The sequence below is a fragment of the Tamandua tetradactyla genome, chromosome 1 (genome assembly GCF_023851605.1).
Source record: "Tamandua tetradactyla isolate mTamTet1 chromosome 1, mTamTet1.pri, whole genome shotgun sequence".
NCBI lineage: Eukaryota > Metazoa > Chordata > Mammalia > Pilosa > Myrmecophagidae > Tamandua > Tamandua tetradactyla.
Genome location: NC_135327.1, coordinates 72,181,867 through 72,205,929, shown reverse-complemented (window position 1 = coordinate 72,205,929; position 24,063 = coordinate 72,181,867). Strand labels below are relative to the sequence as shown.

The 24,063-nt window shown below is 34.2% G+C and overlaps 1 protein-coding gene across 4 annotated transcripts in view; it reads left to right on the top strand.

Annotated features, from left to right (window-relative positions):
• ZPBP (zona pellucida binding protein) overlaps positions 1-24,063 on the top strand; it is a 158,064-nt gene that overhangs the window by 39,327 nt on the left and 94,674 nt on the right. For all 4 annotated transcript variants that reach the window (XR_013158698.1, XM_077118912.1, XM_077118919.1 and 1 more), the window contains exon 5: positions 15,456-15,674. Coding sequence is in view for 3 of the 4 variants with exons in the window: in XM_077118912.1 (XP_076975027.1) it covers positions 15,456-15,674 (219 nt within the window). In the remaining variant the exon portion in view is untranslated. The remainder of the gene's footprint in view (positions 1-15,455; positions 15,675-24,063) is intronic.

Here is a 24,063-nt window from a genome sequence, read left to right as displayed (position 1 = left end):
AATTTCCTAATATTGTGTTGAGGATTGTACATCTTAGTCCTTGAGAAATATTAGTCTACAGTTTTTCTCTTTTGTCTTAAATTGTTTTTCTTATTGGGGTAATTCTGGCTTCATAAAATAGAAAATATTTTCACATTTTCTGTTTTCTGGATGAGATTGTGTAGAATTCCTGTTAATTCTTATGTATATATTTGGCAGAATTCTTTATTGAAACCTTCTGGACCTGCAGTTTTCTTATTTGAAAACTTTTAAATTATATATTTAGTTTCTTTACTGGCTACAGAACCATCTTCTTAGTTGAGTTTTGGTAGTTTGTGGTTTTGAGATATTGTTCCATTTCTTCTAAATTGTCAAATTTATGAGCTTAAAGTCATTCCTAGGATTCCCTTATTATCCTTTAATGGCTACACCATCTGTAGTGATAGTCCCTATTTAAGTTCCATTTTTGGTTGTCATCTCTCTTTCTTTGTCTCTTATTCTTACTATATTTATCAGTTTTATTCATTTTTCTCTTTGGAAGAACTAGCTTTTTGTTTCATTGCTTTTCTCACTTTTCCTGTATTTCATTTCCTCAATTTCTGCTTTTATTTTTTTTTCTTCTATCTGTTTGCTTTGGATTTGTTTTTCTTTTTTTATAGTTTTCTGAGGAAGACTTAAATTATTAATTTGAGACCTCCTTATTTCTAATGTAAACCTTTAATGATATAAATTTCCCTGTCACCATGGCTTCAATTAATCCCATATATTTTTATATGGTATGCTTTATTTCCATTCATTTCCCTCTATTTAAAAAAAAAATCCTTTGAGAGCTTCTCTTTGACTCAAGAAGTATTATTGCAAGGTTTGCTGATTAATTTCCATATGTTTAATGATTTATCTGTTTTCTTTCTGTTATTGCTAATTTGCTTCCATCATTATGGTCAGAAAATATACTCTGTATGGTTTCAATTTTTTTTTAAGTTCTTTGAAATTTGTTTTATGCCAGCATATGGTTTGTTGTAGTGAATATTCCATGGGTGCTTGAAAAAAAAATGTGTTTCTGCTGTTGCTGGGTAGAATATTATGTAGATCCTATTAGTTGATTGTGTTCAGATCTTCTATATTCTCGCTAAGTTTCTGGCTAATATCCCTATCAGTTGCTGAGAGGACTTGTTGAAGTCCCCAGCTATCATTCTGAAATTGTCTATTTCCGCTTTTGGCTCTATCAGTTTTTACTCAATTTTGGGACCCAATTGTTTGGTCTTTAAACATTTAGGATTGTTATATTTACCTGGTACATTGCTCCTTTTATGATTACATAATTTCCGTCTTTGTAGTAATTATTTTTGTACCGAGGTCTACTTTATCAGATATTAATCACTTTAAGACCCTTTTCAGCTTTGTGATAATTAAATATTTTCTTCATCATCAATCAGATGATGTTATTATTTTAGTTTGGCATGAGTATGATTTATAAAATTCATGAGGAGAACAGTCTATTGTATGCATTTATATTTCTGACATTTCCATTGTTCTTTCATCCAATCTCATCATCAGGATTCCTTTCTTTTTCATTGCCTTTCTATTTGAATAGAATCTTCCTTTAATGAAGCCAGCCTTTAAGCGCAGATCAAAATTAAAAATGAATGAAAAAAGCCTCAGGAATTCATGGGACATTTAAAACATCTAATATGCATCACTGAATTCCCAGGAGAAAGAAAGGGTGGGAATGAAATAGAAGTTGAAGAAATAATGGCTGAAAATTTCCTAGAAGACATAAAGTACAGATTCAAGAAGCTGAGCAAAGTCCAAATAAGATAAAACCAAAGAAATCTACACTAAAACATACAACTAAACTTCTAAAAAAAAAAATTGTGAAAGCATTCAGACAAAAATGAGAAATTCAGGAGAAATCCAATCTGAATGATGGTAGATTTTTAAAGTGAAAGCATGGAAGTCAGAATTGCAACTAGTAAAACTATTTTTCAGGAAATAAGAGAAAACATATTCTCAGGTGAAGAAAAACTAAAAGAATTTATTGTATCAGGCCTACCCTTGCTCGCCATGTGCCCTTTCAGCAGAGAGAGAGAAACTGTGACTGTGTTCACCACCTGCCTTTCCAGATGAGAGAGAAACCCTGAATATCATCAGCTTTCTTAAACCAAGGTATCTTTCTCTGGATGCCTTTGATTGGACATATCTATAGACTTGTTTTAATTGGACATTTTCTTGGCCTTAGAAACTAAACTAGCAACTTATTAAATCCCCCCCCCCTTCTTTTTTTCCACATGGGCAGGCACCGGGAATCAAACCCGGGTCTCTGGCATGGCAGGTGAGAACTCTACCTGCTGAGCCACCGTGGCCCACCCATAATTCCCCTTTTTAAAAGCCTTTCTGATTCTGGTATGTTGCATTCCAGCAGCTAGCAAACTAGAACAGGTTGCCCTCTTTTATTGGGTGTGTTACTGTAGAAATGCAGACTCTCTGCTTAGTGTGTACAGGAATCAGTTCTGCACCAGGGTTTCAAAGAGAGAGAGGTTTATTATAAGACTGTCTGTAAGGAGACAGGAGCAAAGGATGCTCAAATCTGTCTCTCCAAATCAAAAGAGTTTAGTGTTTGTATGGATTTATACAAAGGGAGGTAGAGATAATGACATTGGCAGATACTGACTGATTGGTACTAATTAATTAGAAGTGTATAAGGGTAAGCCTGAAGGCTGACAAAACCTGAGGTAAACATTAAGTTACAGTTGACAGCAGGATTGTAAATTGTTCAGTTAACATAAGAGTAAACACAAGTCTAAGAAGTTCTTTGAAGAGTCTAGATAAGTATTATGTTACAGTTCACAGCAATGTTATAAGTAGTTTAACATAAAATAGCAAGTAAAGAGACTAAGATAAACAAATGGAGTATAAGAGCTGACAGAAAGCCACCAGGGACAAATAGATTGCTACTGGTTATACCAGTGCTGTAAAACATAATATAATAAGTAAGGAAGTAGAAGTAAGCTAAATTACATTTGCCTTTAACATCTTGTAGTCAGTAGCTATGATCTACAGGAAAGAGAGGCTTTTCCCAAGGACCCAGTGAAGGAGTCCCTAAGGGAAATGGGCTAATTGGAGGCTGCTACAAATGGGTGTTGTAAGATGCCATATTCCTTTAGTCATGGGGTCCCAAATCTTCCTCTTTCCATCTTTACAAGTTCTCCTTTGTTTGCCTCTCATGTTCTTTCTAGAATTTATAATTGTGTTTAATAGAAAGGGGCAGGGCAATCTAGGTCTTCACCATCTTGTCTTGACCAAAGTCTTACATTTGGCTTTAATCCACTTATTTCAATATCTGTTACATTTCATAATAGTACTAATATAATACTACTAAAATTGTTTTCTGTTAAAAGCAGTCTTTACCCTATTAAAGGAGCCAGTTGAAACTTTTTTTTTCAGTAATTTTGTTCACAAAGACTCCATACCCAGAGCAAGCACAAACTTCTCCTTCCCCCATCCCTGCATAACCTCTAATCTACTTTTTTCCTCTGTGGATATGCTATTTCTAGACATCTCTTATAAGTGACATCAGATAATATTTGTCCTTTTGCGATTATGGTTTTCACTGAGCATAATATTTTTGAGGTTCTTTGGTTGAAACATTTTACCCAAAACTTAAAAACATGTTTTTATTATTTTTAATAATATTACTTATTTGCATTTTAGATAACTAAAATGGGAAATATACATTGATAGTTTTATTAAACTAGAATAATCTTGATTTCAAAAATGAAGGAGTTGAACATAATGAAGGAAATAGTAGCCAGAGCTCACTTATGAACATAAATGCAACAATCCTAAATAAAATATTAGCACTCTGAATGCTGTTATATCTATACAACTCATCTATACATATGTAAACATATTTTTATTAATTCTTTATTGTTAATATGAGTTTTTCCTTGTAATAGAATATTTCAACATCAAAAAATATTTATTAGTGATAAGTTACACTGCATTAACAAATTATTTAAAAAAGTGTGACTTGTCAGATGTAGGAAAAAGCATGTAATTAAATTCAATGGTACAATAAAAACTTAATAAATCAAGAAGGACAAGGCATTTTTCTTAAATTCATAAAATGATCATTCAAAACATATAGAAAATATAATTAATGACAAACTATTAAAAGCTTATCCATTAAAATTAAGAAAAAGACAAATATGTAACCATCAACGATCAAAATTGCATGAGAGGTTCTTTTCCATGTATTTATTTTGAGGAAAAAAGTTGTTTTAGTGGTTGGGAATGGATTAAATTGCTGTTATTTGTAGACAATAAGATTTTCAAACCAAAAGAACCAAGAGCATATGAAAACTATTACATAGTTTGACACTAACTACACAAAAAGTAATAACTACTAATGAATTATTGCAATAATGTTTAAGAAAGTATTACTTTATTCTATAACACCCAATTAGAAAATGTAATGATAATAAGGATATTGTGTATAACAGCAATAAAATCTGTAAGGTACCTAGGACTAGACAACAAAATATATGAATTCCCTTTCTAGATAAAATTATGAAAATTTACTAAAGGATTTAAAATAATTCATTATTAATAAGAGATAAATGAAGCTATCTCTTCTCATGTATGAGAAGCCTTATTACCAAAATTATCCCTAAATTAATCCCTAATTAATCTCAGAGTTCAGAATAGCTTCATTAAAATCCTGGTAGTATTTTATACATTATTTGAAAAATTGATTTTGAAATTTGTTTAGAAGAGTCAAGGTCCATACAATTTTGTAAAAAGAAGAATCAAGGAGGAAGAACCGGTGTGATTAAAAAACTCGAAATTTATTGCAAGTTAAAAAAATAGGGTGCAAGTTTGGAGAAAAATGGACAAATCCATCAAACTGCAAGAGAAGAGTGGAAGAAAATGTCATCATATTTGAGATTTGACTTGTATGTTAGTTAAATTCTGTTGTCAACTTGGCCAGGTGAGCATACCTAGTCTTGTTACTGCGGATATAAGCCAACAGTACACATGAACCTCATCTGTTGCTAATTACATCTGCAGTCAGCTAGGAGGTGTGTCTGCTGCAGTGAGTGATGTTTGACTTAATTGGCTGGTGCTTAAATGAGAGAGCACAACGTAGCACAGCCTAAGCAGCTCGGCATTCCTCAGCTCAGCACTCGCAGCTCAGCCCAGGCCTTTGGAGATGCAGAAAGAAGTCACCCCGGGGGAAGTTGTTGGAACCCAGGGGCCTGGAGAGAAGACCAGCAGAGACCATCCTGTGCCTTCCACGTAAGAAAGAACCTCAGTGGAAAGTTAGCTGCCTTTCCTCTGAAGAACTAACAAAATAAATCCCCTTTTATTAAAAGCCAATCTGTCTCTGGTGTGTTGCATTCCGGCAGCTAGCCAACTAGAACAACTTGTTACATAGGTAATTACAAATCGGAGGGCTAATATCACACTTTTGATTACTCTTTCATTACTATGCATCTTGACATCTCTTAGAGAAAGTCCTCCCACTTTCTTTTTTTCCATAAGGGTATATTGGCCATTTGTGATGCTTTGGATTTCCATAAAATTTTAGAAGCAACTCAAGGTCTTTTAAAAAAATGAAAATGCTATCATGACCAACAATATCAGACGGATATTTTTATAATATTTATTCTTCAAAGCCATGAATATGAAGTATTTCGATTTTTTTTTATTTAGGTCTTTATTGAATCTGATTTTTCCTTTTAGGTTCTCTTGCTGGCAGCTTTATTTTTAGACATTTGAAATTTTTAGATGTTATTATAGTGTCTTTAAAATTTCATTTTCTAGGTATTTATTTCTCTATTATTTTAACATTTTACTTTTTTATTCATTAAACTTGAAAAACTGTCTTATTAAGGTATTCATTTGGATATTTGAAATATACAATTTGTTTGGATTTTCCACATGTATAATTGTACTGTTTCTAGATGATTAGTTTTGCTTTTTTGTTTCTGGTACTTATAAATTTATTTTTCTTGTCTCACTGCATTGACTGGGACCTCTCCTACAGTGCTTGAATTGAAATGCTAATATAGGCATCCTTCTCTTATCCCTAATCTAGAGGAAACACTTTTAAAGATTTTGATGTTTATTGTAAATTCTTGTAGGTATCTTTATCAGGTATGGGAAGTTCCTCGTTTTTTTATTTTCTGTTTTACTTTTTTTTTTTAATTCAACATAGCAACATACGAACACAAACATTCTTACCATATGATAATTCCATTCTTCATAGATAATCGATAACTCACAATACATCACATTGTTCTATAGTCATCGTCGTGATCATTTTGTAGAATATTTGCATCAATTCAGAAAAAGAAATAAGAAAACAGAAAAATATTCATACATACCATACCCCTTACCACTCTCTTTCATTGATCACTAGCATTTCAATCTACTAAATTTATTTTAACATTTGCTCTCCCTATTATTTATTTATTTTTAATACATTTGTTTTACTTGTCTGTCAATAAGGTAGATAAAAGGAGTATCAGACACAAGATTTTCACAATCACACAATCACATTGTGAAAGCTATATTGTTATACAATCATCTTCAGGAAACATGGCTACTGAACACAGCTCTACATTTTCAGACAGTTGCATCCAGCCTCTCCATTACACCTTAACTAAAGAGATGATATCTGTATCATGTGTAAGAATAACCTCCAGGATAACCTCTCAACTCTGTTTGGAATCTCTTAGCCATTGGCACTTTATTTTGTCTCATTTTCCTCTTCCCCCTTTTGGTTGAGAAGGTTTTGTCAATTCCTTGATGCTGAGTCCCAGCTCATTCTAGGATTTCTGTCCCACATTGCCAGGAAGGTCCACTCCCCTGGGAGTCATGTTCCATGTAGAGAGGGGGAGGGGAGTGAGTTTGCTTGTCATGTTGGCTGAGAGAGAGAGTCCACATTGAGCAACAGAAGAGGTCCTCTGGGGGTGATTCTTAGGCCTAATTTTAAGTAGGCTTAGCCTATCGTTTGCAGGGTTGTCATATGAACAAACCCTCAGATTGAGGGCTCCAACTGTTGCTTTGGTTGTCCCCACTGCTTGTGAGAATATCAAGAATTCTCCACTTGGGAAAGTTGAGTTTTCCCCCTTTCTCACCATTCCCCCAAGGAGACTTTCAAATACTTTTTTATTCACTGTTCAAATCACTCTGGAATTTATTGGGGCATCACTCTGGACAAACCTACAAAATCTCGTGCCCTACTCAAGGTTCCATGTATTTATGGTGTTCAATTAAGCTGTCCACATAAGTTATATTAGGTAATGTACTAGTCAAAATATAAATTTTGTACCAAATAAACATGTTTGCTTTAGTCTCACACATAAGTTAAAGTTTTAATACCATCTATTTTCAACACCCTGCATCATTGACATTCCTTTATTCTTCCTCATGCAAAAATATTTTTAAAAATTTGTACGTTTAGTCACTATCATTGTGCACTCTAGGCATTCCTAGATTATACCATCTCTGTCTTTATTGTATATCTTTCATTCTGATTTCATTTGTGCCCCCTGGCCTCCTCCTTCTATCATTCTCACATTCAACTTCATTCAGTGTTCTAATATTATGATGCTACAATCAGGTAGTATTGTGTTATCCATTTCTGAATTTTTACAATCAGTCCCGTTGCACAATCTGTATCCCTTCAGCTCCAATTACCCAATATCTACCCTATTTCTATCTCCTTATGACCTGTTCTTAACTGAAATTCTCCAAGTTCATTCATTAATGTTAGTTCATATCTGTGAGACCATGTAGTATTTGTCCTTTTGTTTCTGGCTAATCTCACTCAGCATAATGTCCTTAAGGTTCATCCATGTTGTTACATATTTCATAATTTTAGTCTGTCTTACAGCTGCATAATATTCCATCATATATACACATACCACAGCTTGTTTAGCCACTCATCTGTTGATATGCATTTTGGCTGTTTCCATCTCTTTGCAATTGTAAATAATGCTGTTCTTGGTGTGCAAATGTCCATTTGTGTCTTTACCATCATGTCCTCTGAGTATATACCTTGCAATGGTATTGCCAGGTGATATGGCAGTTCTGTACTTAGCTTCCTGAGGAACTGCAAAGCTGCCTTCCACAGCGGTTGTACCATTTGACATACCCACCAAGAGTGGATAAGTGTGCCTTTTTCTCCACATCCTCTCCAGCACTTGTTGTTTTCTGTTTTATTGATAATGACCATTCTCGTGGATGTGAGATGATATCTCATTGTGGTTTTGATTTGCATTTCCCTAAAAGCCAGGGAAATTGAACATCTTTTCATGTGCCTTTTGGCCATTTGTATTTCCTCTTCTGAAAAGTGTCTGTTCAGGTCTTTTGCCCATTTTGTAATTGGGTTGCCTGTCTTTTGTTGTTGAGTTGAACAATCTCTTTATGTATTCTTGATACTAGACCTTTATCTGATATATCGTTTCCAAATATTGTCTCCCATTGTGTAGGCTGTCTTTTTACTTTCTTGATGCAGTTCTTTGATGCACAAAAGTGTTTAATTTTGAGGCGTTCCCATTTCTTTCTTTCTTTCTTTAATGCTCGTGCTTTGGGTATAAGGTCTAGGAAACCACCTCCTATTATAAGATTATGAGGTATTTCCCTACATTTTCTTCTAACAGTTTTATGGTCTTAGATCTAATATTTAGATCTTTGATCCATTTTGAGTTAATTTTTGTATAGGATGTGTTCTAGTTTGCTAGCTGCCGGAATGGAATGGCTTTTACAAAGGGGAATTTCATAAGTTGCTGGTTTACAGTTCTAAGGCCGAGAAAATGTCCCAGTTACAACAAGTCTATAGAAGTGTCCAATCAAAGGCATCCAGGGAAAGATACCTTGATTCAAGAAGGCTGATGACGTTCAGGGTTTCTCTCTCAAGTGAGAAGGCACATGGCAAATGCAGTCACAGTTTTTCTCCCTCAGCTGGAAGGGCACATGGCAAGCACAGCATCACCTGCTAACTTTCGCTCCTGGCTTCCTGTTTCATGACGTTCCTCAGGAGGCATTTTCTACATCTCCAAAATACTGGTTGATGGACTCTCTGTTTCATGGTGCTGCAGCATTCTATGCTTCCTGTGAATCTCTTTCTTTCTCCAAAATGTTTCCTCTTTTATAGGACTCCAGAAACTTATCAAGATCTACCCAAATAGGTGGAGACATGTTGTCACCTAATCCAGTTTAACAATCACTCTTAATTAAATCACATCTCCAGGGAAATTATCTGATTACAGTTTCAAACATACAGTATTGTATGGGATTATTGTTAGGGATTATTCGCCTTCACGAAATGGGATTTAGATTAAAACATGGCCTTTCTAGGGGACATACTTCCTCTCAAACTAGCACAGGGTATGAGATATGGATCCTCTTTGATTCTTTTGTGTATATTTATGTGGATATCAAGTTCTCTAGGCACCATTTATTGAAGAGACTGTTCTGTCTCAAGTGAGTTGGCTTGACTGCTTTATCAAAGATCAGTTGTCCATAGATGAGAGTCTATATCTGAACACTCTATTCGATTCCTTTGGTCAATAAATCTATCTTTATGCCAGTACCATGCTTTTTTGACCACTGTAGCTTTGTAATATGCCTTGAAATCAGGTAGCATGAGACTTCTGACTTCATTTTTCTTTCTCACTATATTTGTAGCTATTCGGGGCATCTTGCCCTTCCAGACAAATTTGGTTATTGGTTTTTCTATTTCTGAAAATTAAGTTTTTGGGATTTTAATTGGTATTGCATTGAATCTGTAAATTGATTTAGGTAGACTTGACATCTTAACTGTATTTAGTCTTCCAATCCATGACCATGGTATGCCCTTCCATTTATTTAGGTCTTCTGTGATTTCTCTTATTATTTCTTATAATTTTCTTTGTATAGGTCTTTTGTATCTTTAGTTAAATTTATTCATAAATATTTTATTATTTTGGTTGCAATTGTAAAAGGAATTCTTTTTTTGATTTCCCCCTCAGATTGTTCATTACTAGTGTATAGAAATACTACAGATTTTTGAGTGTTGATCTTGTAACCTGACACTTTGCTGTACTCATTTATTAACTGTAGTAGTTTTGCTGTGGATTTTTCAGGGTTTTTGACATATATTATCACATCATCTACAAACAGTGAGAGTTTTACTTCGTCCTTTCCAATTTTGATGGCTTGCATTTCTTTTTCTTGTCTAATTGCTCTGGCTAGAACTTCCAACACAATGTTGAATAATAGTGGTGATACTGTAAATCTTTGTCTTCTTCCTGATCTTAGGGGACAAGTTTTCAGTTTTTCCCCATTGAGGATGATGTTAGCTGTGGGTTTTTCATATATTCCCTTTATCATGTTGAGGAAATTCCCTTCTATTCCTATCCTGTGAAGTGTTTTCAACAAGAAAGGATGTTGAATTTTGTCAAATGCTTTTTCTGCCTCAATCGAGATGATCATGTGGTTTTACTGCTTTGATATGTTAATATGGTGCATTACATTAATTGATTTTATTATGTTAAACCATCCTTGCATAACTGGGATGAACCCTATTGGTCATGGTATATAATTCTTTTAATGTGCTGCCGGATTTGACTTGCAAGAATTTCGTTGAGGATTTTTACATCTTTCTTTATTAAAGAGATTGGTCTGCAATTTTCTTTTCTTGTAGTATCTTTGTCTGGCTTTGGTATGAGGGTGATGTTGGCTTCATAGAATGAGTTAGGCAGCCTTCCCTTCTCTTCAATTTTTTGAAGAGATCCATCTTCAAAAAGTCCATCTGGTCCTGGACTTTTCTTTTTTGGAAGCTTCTTAATGACTGATTCAATTTCTTTACTTGTGATTGGTTTGTTGAGGTCGTCTGTTTCTTCTCGAGTCAATATTGGTTGTTCATGCCTTTCTAGGAAGTTGTCCATTTCATCTACGTTGCCTAGTTTATTAGCATAAAGTTATTCATAGTATCCTCTCATTACCTGTTTTATTTCCGCAGGATCAGTGATTATATCTCCTCTTCCATTTCTGATTTTATTTATTTGCATCCTCTCTCTTCTTTTTTCAACCTTGCTAAGGGTCCACCAATCATTAATGTTCTCCTAGAACCATCTTCTGGTTTGTTGATTTTCTCAATTGTTTTCATGTTCTCAATTTCTTCATTTCTGCTGTAATCTTTGTTATTTCTTTCCTTTTGCTTGCTTTGGAGTTAGTTTGCTGTTTTTCTCTAGTTCTTCCAAGTAAACAGTTAATTCCTCGAATTTTGCTTTCTTCTCCTTTTTTCTTTTTTCCTTGACTTAAACACCCTTTGTACAAGAATCGTATCTTTGAAGTAATTCTTACGAGGACTTAGTCATATTTCTAGTGTGCATCTGTGGGACATGTAGGTCTGTACAACCCCTTTCAATCATGTTCATCTTCAATATGGTAATATAACTTCATGACCCACTAGAGAATCACCTTCGCTCCTATCTATTCCCTTACATTGGAGTTCAATCTCATCAGCTAACAGTTCACCCAACTCTAGTTTCTATGTATCTCTTAGTCCCCTATATTCTGTATTATTAGCCTCTGATTATACCTTTATGATGGTCATAAAAGTGAAATCATACAGTATCTATCCTTTTGTGTCTGGCTAATTTTGCTAAGCATTATGTCCTTAAGGCTCATTCACCTTGTCATGTGCTTCAGGATGTCATTTTGTCTTACTGCTGCATAGTATTTCATCAATTGTATATATTGCATTTTGCTGATCCACTCATCTGTTGATGGGCATTTGGTTTGTTTCCGTCTTTTAGTGATTATGAATAATGCTGCAGTAAACATCAGTGTGCAAATGTCTGTTTGTGTCATTGCTTTCAGATCTTCTGGGTATATACCAAGTAGTTCTACTGCTGGGTCATAGGGCAACTCGATATTTAGTGTCCTAAGGAACCGCCAAACAGTCTTCTGTAGTGGCTGCGCCATTACACATTCCCACCAGCAAGGCATAAGTGTTCCAGTTCCATCCTCTCCAACATTTATAGTTTCCTGTTTGTTTAATAGCAACCACTTTGTGGTTTTCATTTATATTTGTGAATTAAACTAATAGACATTTCCTTAGCAATTAAAAGCTGTCTGGTGTCTGTATTTAAAGACTCACAGTAAACTCTGTATGTGCTCTTACTACTGGCTTAAGTAAGCAGATAAGAAAGTGATCTGTGGCAGTCTTCAATGTGATTGGTGAGATTTTCCTTCAGACTGTGTAGCCAGGAGCAGGTAGGGAGACCAGCATGATCAAACAGAAACAGCAATAGAGTTCTATGTCTTGGAAAGTTAAGTTTTCTGATTTCTGATATTGCTGTAGCTGTATTTATTTTTACTCTATTCAAGTGAATTTCACCTAACATAAAATTAACCATGCTAAAGTGGACATTATAGTAGCTTTTAGTACGTTCAAAATGTTGTGCAACTACCACTTCTGTTAGTTTTTAAAAGCTTCCATCATACCAGAATAAAACCCCTTATCCAATAAGGAGTTTCTTCCCATTTTCCCTTCTCCCAGCCCCTGAAAACCACCAAACTGCATTTTGTCTCTCTGGGTTTACCTGTTTGGGATAGGAATCATATTTGTAAACTGTTGTTCCTGACTTCTTTATGCTTTCTAGATTCAACCATGTCATTCTTCTTCATGGTTGAATAATATTTCATTGTGTAGTGTTTTGGTTTGCAAAAGCTGCTGGAATCCAATGTACCTGAAATGGGTTGGCTTTTACAATGGGAATTTATTAGCTTACAAATGTACAGTTCTAAGGCCATAAAAATGTCCAAATTAAGGCATTATCAGGATCGATACTTTCTCTAAAGAAAGGCTGCTGGCATCTGGGGGTCTTCTGAAAAATAGCAAGACATTGGCCACATATACAGGTCCTTTGCTCCTGGATCTCATTGCTTTCAGGTTCTGGTTCCAGTGGCCACCTCTCTGAGCCTATGTTGGTCCTCTCTTAGCAGGTCTTTCTCACCAAACTCACTGGGTATTACTCCCCAGGCTCACTGGGTGCTACTCCCTGGGCTCTCTGTTTTTTTCTGTCTTTTATCCTCTCATAAAGGACTCCAGTAAAGGCTTTAAGAGCCACCCTGAATAGGCTGGGTCATATCTCCATTGAAATAACTTAATCAAAAGGTCCTACCCACAATAGGTGTACAGTCACAGGAATGGATTAAAATAACATAGCTTTTTCTGGGGTACAAAGAGCTTCAAACCAGCACATATGGATATACCAGATTCTGTTTATCAGTTACTTTGTTGATGAAAATTTGACTATTTCTACTTTTGACTGTTGTGAATGATGCTATTATTTGTGAATATGCATAGATTTATATTTGTTTACGTACTTTTTTCAATTATTTTGAATATATACCTCACAGTATAGTTGCTGTCAAATGGTGATTCTGTATAACTTTTTGAGGAAATGTCAAACTGTTTTCATAGTGGCTAAACAATTTTACATTCCCATCAGGAATGCATGAAGATTCCGATTTCTCCACATCTAATTATACTTATTTTTCAACACTATTATTATTATTATTATTAATTATTACTTCCATCTTACTAGATGTGAAGTAGAATTTCCTTGTAGTTTTTATTTATACTTCTGTAATGGCTAATGATGTTGACTATCTTTTAATGTATTTGTTGGCCATTTGTATATATATTTTTTGAGAAACACCTATTCAAGTAAGTCCATTGCCAAATTTTTAAATTATGTTGCCTTTTTGTTCTTGAGTTATAAGTGTTCTTGATATATTTTGGATCCTAGACCCCTATAGGATACATGACTAGCAAATATTTTCTCCCATTCTTGCTTTCACTTTCTTGGTAGGCCCTTTCTTTCACAAAATATTTTAATTTGATGAAGTTCAATTTATCTATTTAAAATTCTTTTTGCTCATGCTTTTTCTCTCATATCTAACGTCCATTGACAAATCCATTGTCATGAAGATCAACCCCTATTTTAAAAATTTTATGTTTTTAGCTGTTATATTTTAGCTTATTAATGTATCTTGAGTTCATCTTTGAATACTATGTGAGGAAGAGTTTCAACTTTATTCCTTTGCATATGAATATTCAGTTGTCCAGAACATTTGTTGAAGAGATTCTTCTTTCCCCATTGACTGATCTTGCTATCCTTGTCTACAATCAATTGACCATAGATATATGAATTTACTTCTGGATTCTCAAATCTGTTCCTTTGGTTTATATGTCTGTCCTAAACCCACCATTTTGATGACTATATATTTATAGTAAAATTTAAAATCTAGAAATATGTATCCTCCAAATTTATTCTTCTTTTTCAAGATTATTTTGGCTGTTGATGACTGGTCTCCTCCTAATTCAGTTAATAGGATTTGCATTGAATCTGTAGGTGTCTTAAAAGAATATCATACCTTACAATATTAAATGTTCTACTCTGTAAGCACAGGATGTTTTTCCATTTATGTATATCATCTTTAATTTCTTTCAGCAATATTTTATATTTTTCAGTGTCCAAATCTTTTACCCCCTTGGTTAAATTTATGCCTTGGCATTTTATTCTTTTATGAATGGGATAGTTTTTATGATTTTCTTTTCTGATTGTTCATTGTTGATGAATAGAAACACAGTAGAGTCTTGTGTGTTGATCTTGTAACCCTTCAATTTCGCTGATTTTTTTTTACCTGTAATAGTTTTTGTGTTTTGGAAATTGTTTTTATATTTATTAACCCATTTGTGATGAGAAAGAGTTTTGCTTCTTTCTTTCTCGTCTGGATGTCTTGGTTTCTTTTTCTTGCCTAATTGCTCTAGTTAGAACGTCCCATATAATCTTGATTAAAAGTGGTGAAATTGGGGATTTATTTTTGCATTTCTATATTTTGTGAGTTATTTCAGTGTTATTTGGGGAAAGATGAAAATGTTTTAAGTTCTGAATGTTCAACTAGAGCTCAATAAAACAGTTTAGAGTTATTAGAAACATTTTCCCTATTGTTGGCAAATATATGACATAAATTTCTTTTATGATGAATGTATAAATTTAGTGAAGTGCCATTCATAGTTTGAGGAATAACATTATGCTTAAGGAATCAGACTCCAAGACCAGCCTGCCTATATTAAAAATGTACTTTGGGTAGCATAGGTAACGGGTAAGTGACATAATGCTTGCATCTTTCAGTTTCCTCATAATGGGTATAGAATAATAACAATCTTATATGATTGTTAGAAGATTTAAATAATTCACTATTTTTAAAGTGTCTATAACAATATTTGGCATTTAGAAAATGCTAGATAAGTATTTGTTAAATAAAAATAAGTATAAATATAGCTGTATATAAAAACATGCACTATGAATTTTTCCTTAAAGATTTCTCTTAAGTAGTAGCAATATATATATATTTGAATTGCTTGAATAACTATTTTATGTTTTCCTCTGTTTAATTTTTTACAGCTTATCGTGAGCCTCATTATTATTATCAGTTCACAGCTCGATATCATGCCGCACCCTGCAATAGTATCTATAATATTTCTTTTGAGAAGAAGCTTCTTCAGATTTTAAGCAAATTGGTTCTTGACCTTTCATGTGAAATTTCCTTACTTAAGTCTGAATGTCATCGTGTTAAAATGCAAAAAGCTGGCTTGCAAAATGAATTGTTCTTTACGTTTTCAGGTAAATATGTTCAATTCTGTAAAGAAAAGCAAGTTGAGAACACATAATTTTAAAGGCATGTTATAAACTACCAAAGGGATTTTTAAGATATAAATATTATAAATCTGTTCATGCTTCATTCTCTGCTTTGATTTAGTACTAATATCCCCCAAATATAATTTGACTGATTGATGTAATGAGAAGTTTGTTTTCTCAAATAACTTAAATCTTGCTATGATAATTTACTATAAAATGGAATTAATGTAAGACATGTCTTTCATAATTTTCTGCTTTAAGGATTTAATTTGTAAAGTATTTAATTAAAATTTTATATCATAGACCAGAGGGACCCTTCTAACAGCTTATTGTCAGTTTCCTAATTATGCAGAATCAAGGCCCAATATATTTGTGAAAATAAAGAATTAGACTTAATATCTAAATATTTTCATATTTAGAAACTGTCTGTTTATGAGTCGGCATTTAGGAATCACTATCCCATATGTTTTTAAGGAGTCTCAGTGGCAATAGGACGCCACTCCTTTTCATCTCAAATGCTATTGCTTACAATTTTCTTTCTTCCTACTATGTCTTTTTTCTTAATTCTTCGGCTATTAGAGTTTGATTGTACCTACTCATTTTTCTGATTTTCCGTCTTTTCTTTGGATCATCTAGGACTGAATCTTTAAAGGCATGATTGAAAAATATGAAGTATTAAAGTCAAATGTTAATTCTATGTTTAACTTTTTAAGCAACTGCCAAGCTGCTTTCAAAATAGCTGGACCATTTTATTTTACCACCAGCAATGAGTGAAGGTTCCCATTTCTCCATGTCATTGCTACCATGTTATCTTCTATGTTTTTGATTATAGCCATCCTAGTAGATGTTAAGTGGTATCTCCATGTGGTTGTGGTTTTCATTTCTCAAAAGATTAATGAAGCTGACCAACTTTTCATGTGCTTGTTGGTCATGTATGTCTTTTTTTTTTTGGAGAAATGTCTATTCAAGTACTTTGCTCATTTTTTATTGAGTTGTTTATTGTTTTTTGTTGATTTGTTAGACTCCTTTATATATTCTAGATATTTTACCATTATCAGATCTATGATTTGCAAATATGTTCTTGCAAGGTATCCTTTCACTTCCTTGACAGTGTCCTTTGATGTATAACAATTTTTAATTTTGATGAAGTCCAGTGTATCTTATTTTTTTTGTTTGTGCTTTATGTGACATACCTAAGAATTCGTTGCTAAATCTAAGGTCATGAAGATTTACCCCCTGTGTGTTCTTCAAAGCATTCTGATGTTTTAGCTCATATGCAGGTCTTTGATTCATTTTGAGTTCATTATGGTGTATCATGTGAGATATGAGGCCAACTTTATTGCTTTTCATGTTGCTATCTAGTTATCCCAGCACCATTTGATGAAAAAACTGTGTTTTTTTCCCCATTTGAATGGTCTTGGTGCCCTTGTCCAAAAACAATTTACCTTAGAAATATGTTTCATTATTTAAATCTCAGTTTTATTTCATTAATCTATAGTTCTGTCTTTATGACAGCACCGAAGTTTTGATTATTAGATCTCTGTAGCAACTTTTGAAATCTGGAAGTGTCAGTTCTCCAAGTCTGTTCTTCCTAAGATTCTTCTGGCTTTTGGGGCCCTTCAAAATTTCATATAAATTTTCCATTTCTACAAAAAAGACTTTTAGAATTTTGGTAGAATTTTTATTAAATCTGTAGATTGCCTTCTCTGATGATTTGAAACTGTTATGTATCCCAGAAAAGACCATGTTCTTTTAATTCATTCCTCTGGACACAGACCTGTTGTGGGTGGGACCTTTTGTTTGGGTTATTTTAATTGAGGTGTGGCCCACCCCATTCATAGTAGGTCTTAATTCCCTTACCGGAGTCCTTTAACACAAGAAAAGCCCAGGGAGCTCAGAGAAGCCCAAGAGCAGCTAGGAGATTAAATTAAGAGATGCTCAGAGAGGAAGCCACTGGAACCATAAGCTGACAGCAATGAAACCTGGAAGAGAAGGACCAACAGACATAGCCATATGCCTTCCCATGTGACAGAGGTGTCCTAGATGCCAGCAGCCTGTCTTCAGAGTCCAAGTATCCAGCTGATGCCTTGAGTTGGACATTTCATGGCTTAAGGACTGTAAATTATAAGTTAATACATCCCTATTATAAAATCCAACCCATTTTAGATTGCATTTTGGCAGGTTTAGCAAACTGAAATAGTTAATTGACACCAGGAGTGGGGTGCAGAGAATCCTGGAATAGCTTTATAAATGGATGGGTAAGATTCTGGAAGAATTGTGAGGAGCTTGATAGAAAAGGCCTAGATTTCTTTGAAGAGATTGTTGGTAGAAATACTTATGCTAAAGGTACTTCTGATGAGGCCTTACAGAGAAATGATGAATGTGTCATTGCAAATTGGAAGAAACATTTTAAAGTGGCAGAGAATTTGGCAACATTGAATTCTGATGTTGGATGAAAGGCAGAATTTGAAAGTGATGAGCTTGAATATTTAGCTGAAGAGATTTTCAAATTAAGTGTGGAAAGTTTGGCCTGGCTTCTCCTTGCAGCTTATAGTAAAATGTGAGAAGAAAGAGGAAAGCTGAGAAATGAACCCTTGGGTACAAAGAAAACAGAAATTAATAATTAGGAAAATTCTGAGCTTCCAGAAAATGAGTCCCCAAGGAATAATGCCCCATGTGAAGATGGATCTAGTCAGTGGAAGGACTAGAGATTGAGTTATCCAGAAAGGATTTGTGTTAAATCCTATTGTTTGATAATTGGGACCCCTGTGTACATGCAAAACCAACAAGGTTGTTGCAAGATCTGTATAAACAGAACTCCTGTGAGCCTGAATTAAATGGGACAGAAAAGGGACAGACTGAGGAGAAAATGACTTCAAAGGCAGAACTATGGAAGCTGAGGTCTGCAGCAAAGATACCTCAGGCCTGGAGAGCAGACCAATTATGGAGAGGGTGAGATTACCCTGGAGTTTGCAGAAGGTTGGCCTTCTGCCCTGTTGTTCAGGAAGAGTGCTGTTAACCCATGCTTCAGAAAGGGTAGAGCACATTTCCCACACTTGAAGAAAGTCTGGCTGCCTCTCCACTGTTCTGAGGGAGTTGAACCTGTGCCCTGGACATGGCAAAGAGTCCAGCCCCAACCCTCGTGGAGCCAAGAGCACGGCTGTCTCCCTAGTGCTTGCAGAAGTTGGAGCTCTTCAGTGTTTGGAGAGAGCAGAGCCACTACATAAGCCCTTGGAAAGGGTAGGTCTGCTGCTCAATCAAGCCCCAAGGATAAAACTTCTTTCTGTAGTTGACTCAGAACTTAAAATCTAATGAAGTATGCCCTGAAGGTTTTTGGAACTGTTTGGGACCTGTGGCTCCTGTTTGGTTTAACATTTATATTATGACTGTCCCTCCTATGTCTATCGGAAGCAGATAATTTATTCTAAGTCTTAGGACTCCACACCTAGAGAGGAATTTTGCACAGAAAAGACCACATCTGCAATTGATTTTGATGAAGCTTTGTACTTAATATTGTTAAGTGAATGATTTAAAGCTTTTGTGATATTTTAATGGAATGAATGTATTTTGTATGTGGAAGAACATGTCTTTTTGGGGCCCATAGGGTTGAGTATGCTAGATTAAAGCTATGTACCCCAGGAAACTTCCCTTCCGTTACTAATTTGTTGAGTGTATTTATCATTAAAAGGTATTGAATTGTGTTAAATGCCTTTTCTGCATCAACTGAGATGAGCATGTGTGCCAGTTTGAAGCTGTTATGTATCCCCAGAAAAACCATACTTTTTAATCCTCAATCAACATTGCTGGGTGGAATCCTTTTTATTGTTGCCATGGAGATATGACCCTCTGATTTGTGGGTGGTAACTTTTGATTAGATGGTTTCCATGGAGATGTGTGTCCACCCATTCAAGGTGGGGTTGCTTACTGGAGCCCTTTAAGAAAGAACCATTTTGGAAAAAGCTTTATATCCACCAGAACTGACAGAGCCAACAGAATGAACAAAGCCATGGGAAAGCTGTTGAAGAAGCCTGGAGAGAAAGCTAGCAGATGTTGCCAGCTGAGAAAGAAACCTCAAACTTCATAGGCCCTTTATTTGGAGTTAAGGTCTCTTTCCCTTGATGCCTTAATTTGTAAATTTTCACAGCCTTAGAACTGTAAACTTGCAACCTAATAAATTCCCCTTTTAAAAAGCCATTCCAGTTCTGGAATATTGCAGTCAGGCAGCTTACTAACTAAAACAATATGTGTTTTTTGTTCTCCTTTTTTTGTTTATGTGTTGGATCACAACTGTTGATTTCTTATGTTGATCCAGCCTTGCTTTCCTGGGATAAATCTCAGTTGGGCATGATGTAAAATTTTAAATATGCAGCTGGATGTAGTTTGTTAGTATTTTGTTGAGAATTTTTGCCTCTATGTTCATGAAAATTATGGGCTTGTAGTTTTCTTTTCTTGTGATGTCTTTGTCTGACTTTGCTGTTAGGGTAATTCTGGCCTTATATTCTGATTCACAAAGTGTCCTAATCATCCTCCATTGTTAGGAAAATTTTGAGAAGAATTGTTTAAATCTTTGGTAGAATTAACCAGTGAGGACATCTGGTCTTGGACTTTTCTTTTTGGGAAAGTTTTCATTATTGATTATATATCTTTTTTGATAAGTTTGTTCATACTCTGTGTTTCTTCTTGAGTCCAGTTTAGAGTTTGTGTACCTTAAGAATTTGTCCATTTCATCTAGGTCATCTAATTTTTTGGTATACCATTTTTCAAAGTATTCGTGTTAATTACTTTATTTATGTAAGAGTCATAATAATGTCCTCACTTTCCTTTCTCACTTCAATAATTTTAGTCTTCTCTTTTTTCCTGTGTAGATTAGTTAAAGCATTGTCAATTTTATCTTCTCAAAGAAATTACTTTTGGATTCATTCATTTTCACTATTATTTCTCTTTTCTCTATTTAGCTAATCTCCATTCTGAACTTTATTTCCTTCTTTCTGACTTTAGTTTGCTCTTTATTCTAGTTCATGAAGATGTAAAGATAGGTTTTTGATTTGAGATCTTTCTTGTTTTGTTGTTTAATATAGTCACCCAAATGTATGAATTTCTCCCTGAGCACTGTTCTCGCTGTATCCATCATTTTTGGTTTGTTATGTTTTGGTTTTTATTCATTCAAAGTATTTTCTAATTTTCCTTGTGGTTTCTCCTTTAACCAGTTGGTTATTTAAGAATGTATTGCCTAATTGCTGTATATTTACCCATTTTCCTTAATTGATTACTAGCTTCATTCTGTTATGGCTAAGGAAGATGCTTTGTGTGATTTCAAACTTAAAATTTATTGAGATTTGTTTGTGAGTTAACATGTGGTCTGTCCTAGAATATGTTCCATGTGTTCTTTAGAGGAATGTATATCCTGGTGTTTGAGGGTAAAATATTTTGAATATATCTCTAACATATAGTTAGTTGTTAGTGTTGTTCAAGTCCTCTATTTCCTTGTTGATCTTTTGATCTTTTGTCTGGTCATTCTCTGTATTTTTGAAAGTTAGATATCGAGATCTATTTTTGTTGAACTGTCTGTTTCTCCTATCAATTCTGTCAATATTTGCTTCATATATTTGGGGGTGCTCTTGTTAGGTATATATATGTTTCTAATTTTAACATCTTAATTGATGAATTGGGTCCTTTATTAAAAATATGGTAATATCTTTCATGCCTTGTAACAATTTTTGCCTCTCTATTTCATCTGATGTTATTATAACCACCCATGCTGTCATTTGGTTCCTTACAGGGAACATCTTTTACATATTCTATGTGTTTCAACCTGTTTGTATCTTTGGATCTAAAATAGTCTCATAGACCGCATGTGGTTGGATTATGTTTTTTTTTTAATCCATTTGATCAAACTATATCTTTTAATTGGAACCTGAAATTAATCCACTTATATTTTAAATAATTGCTAATAGGGAAGAAATTAATTTTGCCATTTTGATATTTGTTTTCTCCATGTTTTATCTTTTGTAGTCCACACGTCCTAAATTGTTGCCTGATTATGTGTTTGATTTTTTGGGAGTGAAACATTTTGATTTCCTTTTCTGTATTTATCTTAATCATTTCTTAGTATTTACCCCAGGGATTGCAGTTGATAGTTAAACCTCTAACCTCATTGTTTGTATTATTACCAATTTAGTTTCAGTAATACACAAAAACCCCAGCTCTGTCCCTTCCGCTTTACCTTGCTGTTTTCACAGATTACTTCTTTATTCATTTTGTGCCCATTATTATAGATTTATACTTAACATTTCATGAATTTACCTTTTAATAAAAAAAGACTTTCACACCAAAAATTCAGTGATATTAGCTTTTATATTTACCTATGCAGTTAGCTTTAACAGTGTTCATATTTCTTTCTGTCTTCTAGTTGCTATCTAATGTTCTTTAATTTTAGCCTGAAGAACTCCCATTAACATTTCCTGTAGGATAGTCCTATTTCTGATTATCTCCCTTAGCTTTCGTTTATCTTGGAATGTAATTTCTTTTGCAGTTTGAGGACAGTTTTGCTTTTTATAAAATTCTTGGTTGAAAGCTTTTCTCTTAACATTTAAAAGATATTGTTCTGGACTTTGGGGTTTATGGTAATAAATTGATTGCTAATCTTATCAGGGATCTCCTCGGTGTTCCCTCTGGCTATCCTCAAGACTCTTTATCTTTGGTTTTTGACAATTTAATTATATTACATCCCAATGCAGATTTCTTTGTGTTTATCCATTTTGGAATACATCGACCTTCCTACCTATGAAGATTCATATCTTTCATCAAATTTGGGTAATTTCGTGCTATTATTTCTTCAAGTATTCTTTGTGCCCCTTTCTCTCTCCTCTTCTTCTGAGATTTCCATTATGCATATGCTAGTATACTTGATCATATCCCACTGGTCTCTTAGGCTCTGTTCATTTTTTTGTCATTCTTTTTTCATTTTGCTCCTTTTATTTGATAATTTCAGTTAACTATTTCCAATTTTGTTGATTCTTTATTCAACCTCCTCAAATGTGCTGTTGAAAATCTCTATTAGGTATTCATTTCAGTTATTGTAATTTTCAGCAACAAAATTTCTATTAATTTCTTTTATAATATCTTTCTCTTTATTGATAGTCTCTATTTGTTAAGTCTTCATTTTCCTTGCTTCCTTTACTTTGTCTTTGGATTGAGTTCTTTGAGCATATTCATATGGTTGATTTAAAGTTTGTCTAAGCCCAGTGTCTGATTCCTTAGGACAATTTTTGTTAATTTTTTTATTTGTTATGAATGGAGTATATGTTCTTGTTTCTCTGCATGCCTTGTACATTTTTGTTGGAAACTGGACATTTTGAATCTTTATAATATAATAACTCTGGAAATCAGATTCCTACCCCATCCTCAGGGTTTGCTGTTTTTTGCTTGTTGTGAGTTATAGTTTGTTTAGTGACTATTCTAAAGTATTTTATTCTTTGTTGTGTTTGGTTTCTGAAGTATCTGTTCTTACACCTTTTTTTCCACTAGTTGTTTGACAGAAAAGTTGTCTTTCTGTTGATTCAGCATCACTTGTTGGCTTTAAACCTTTGTAAACCTTTTCTGAGAGTTCCAACAACGTACTCTGACAAAGTTTTTGGTTTTTTTTCCCCTCTGTTTTTTTGTGGAGGGATGGGCCTGGCAAGTTCCCTACTCTGCCATTCTTGCTGATGTCCCTTTTATCCTTCTGTCTTACTTTTTTCTTATGGAATATTTACCATAAAGCTTGGTAGTTCTACACAGGATCAGTACCTTGATGAGGTAGCCTAATAAATAGGGGATAAAATATAAGGAAGATACTTGAAATATAAGGAAGATGCTTGGGGAATGATTGAGCTCTTTTAGAAGCTGGTCTAGAGAACATGAATATTGTGCGGTTTGCCTAACTGCCTCACAAAGAACACACTGCCCATGTATGAGCTTACCGTCATCAATATTGGATTTGTCTTAGATATTAGTCATTTGAGTAAACTTTATTTATATCTATTCTGAAATGATAAGTAAAAAAGACCCTTTTTTGTGTTGATTGTGTTCTGGTTTCCAACAGTTTTGCTTAATTTCATGAACAGTAGATTTTAATAAAAATGCTTTATTTTGGGTGCACGGGTGGTTCAGTGGTAGAATGCTCACCTTCCATGTGGGAGACCCAGGTTTGATTCCCAGACCATGTACCCCCCCCCCCCAAAAAAAAAAGCTTTATTTTCCTAAGCTTTTTTAAGGATTCAAAGTAAAAATATACCATAATGGTGATCTAATCTCATAATTTTATTATGGTTGTTTTGTATGTGGGCATATAGTAATTTAAAACAGTATTCCTTAGATGTACAGTGTTTTAAAG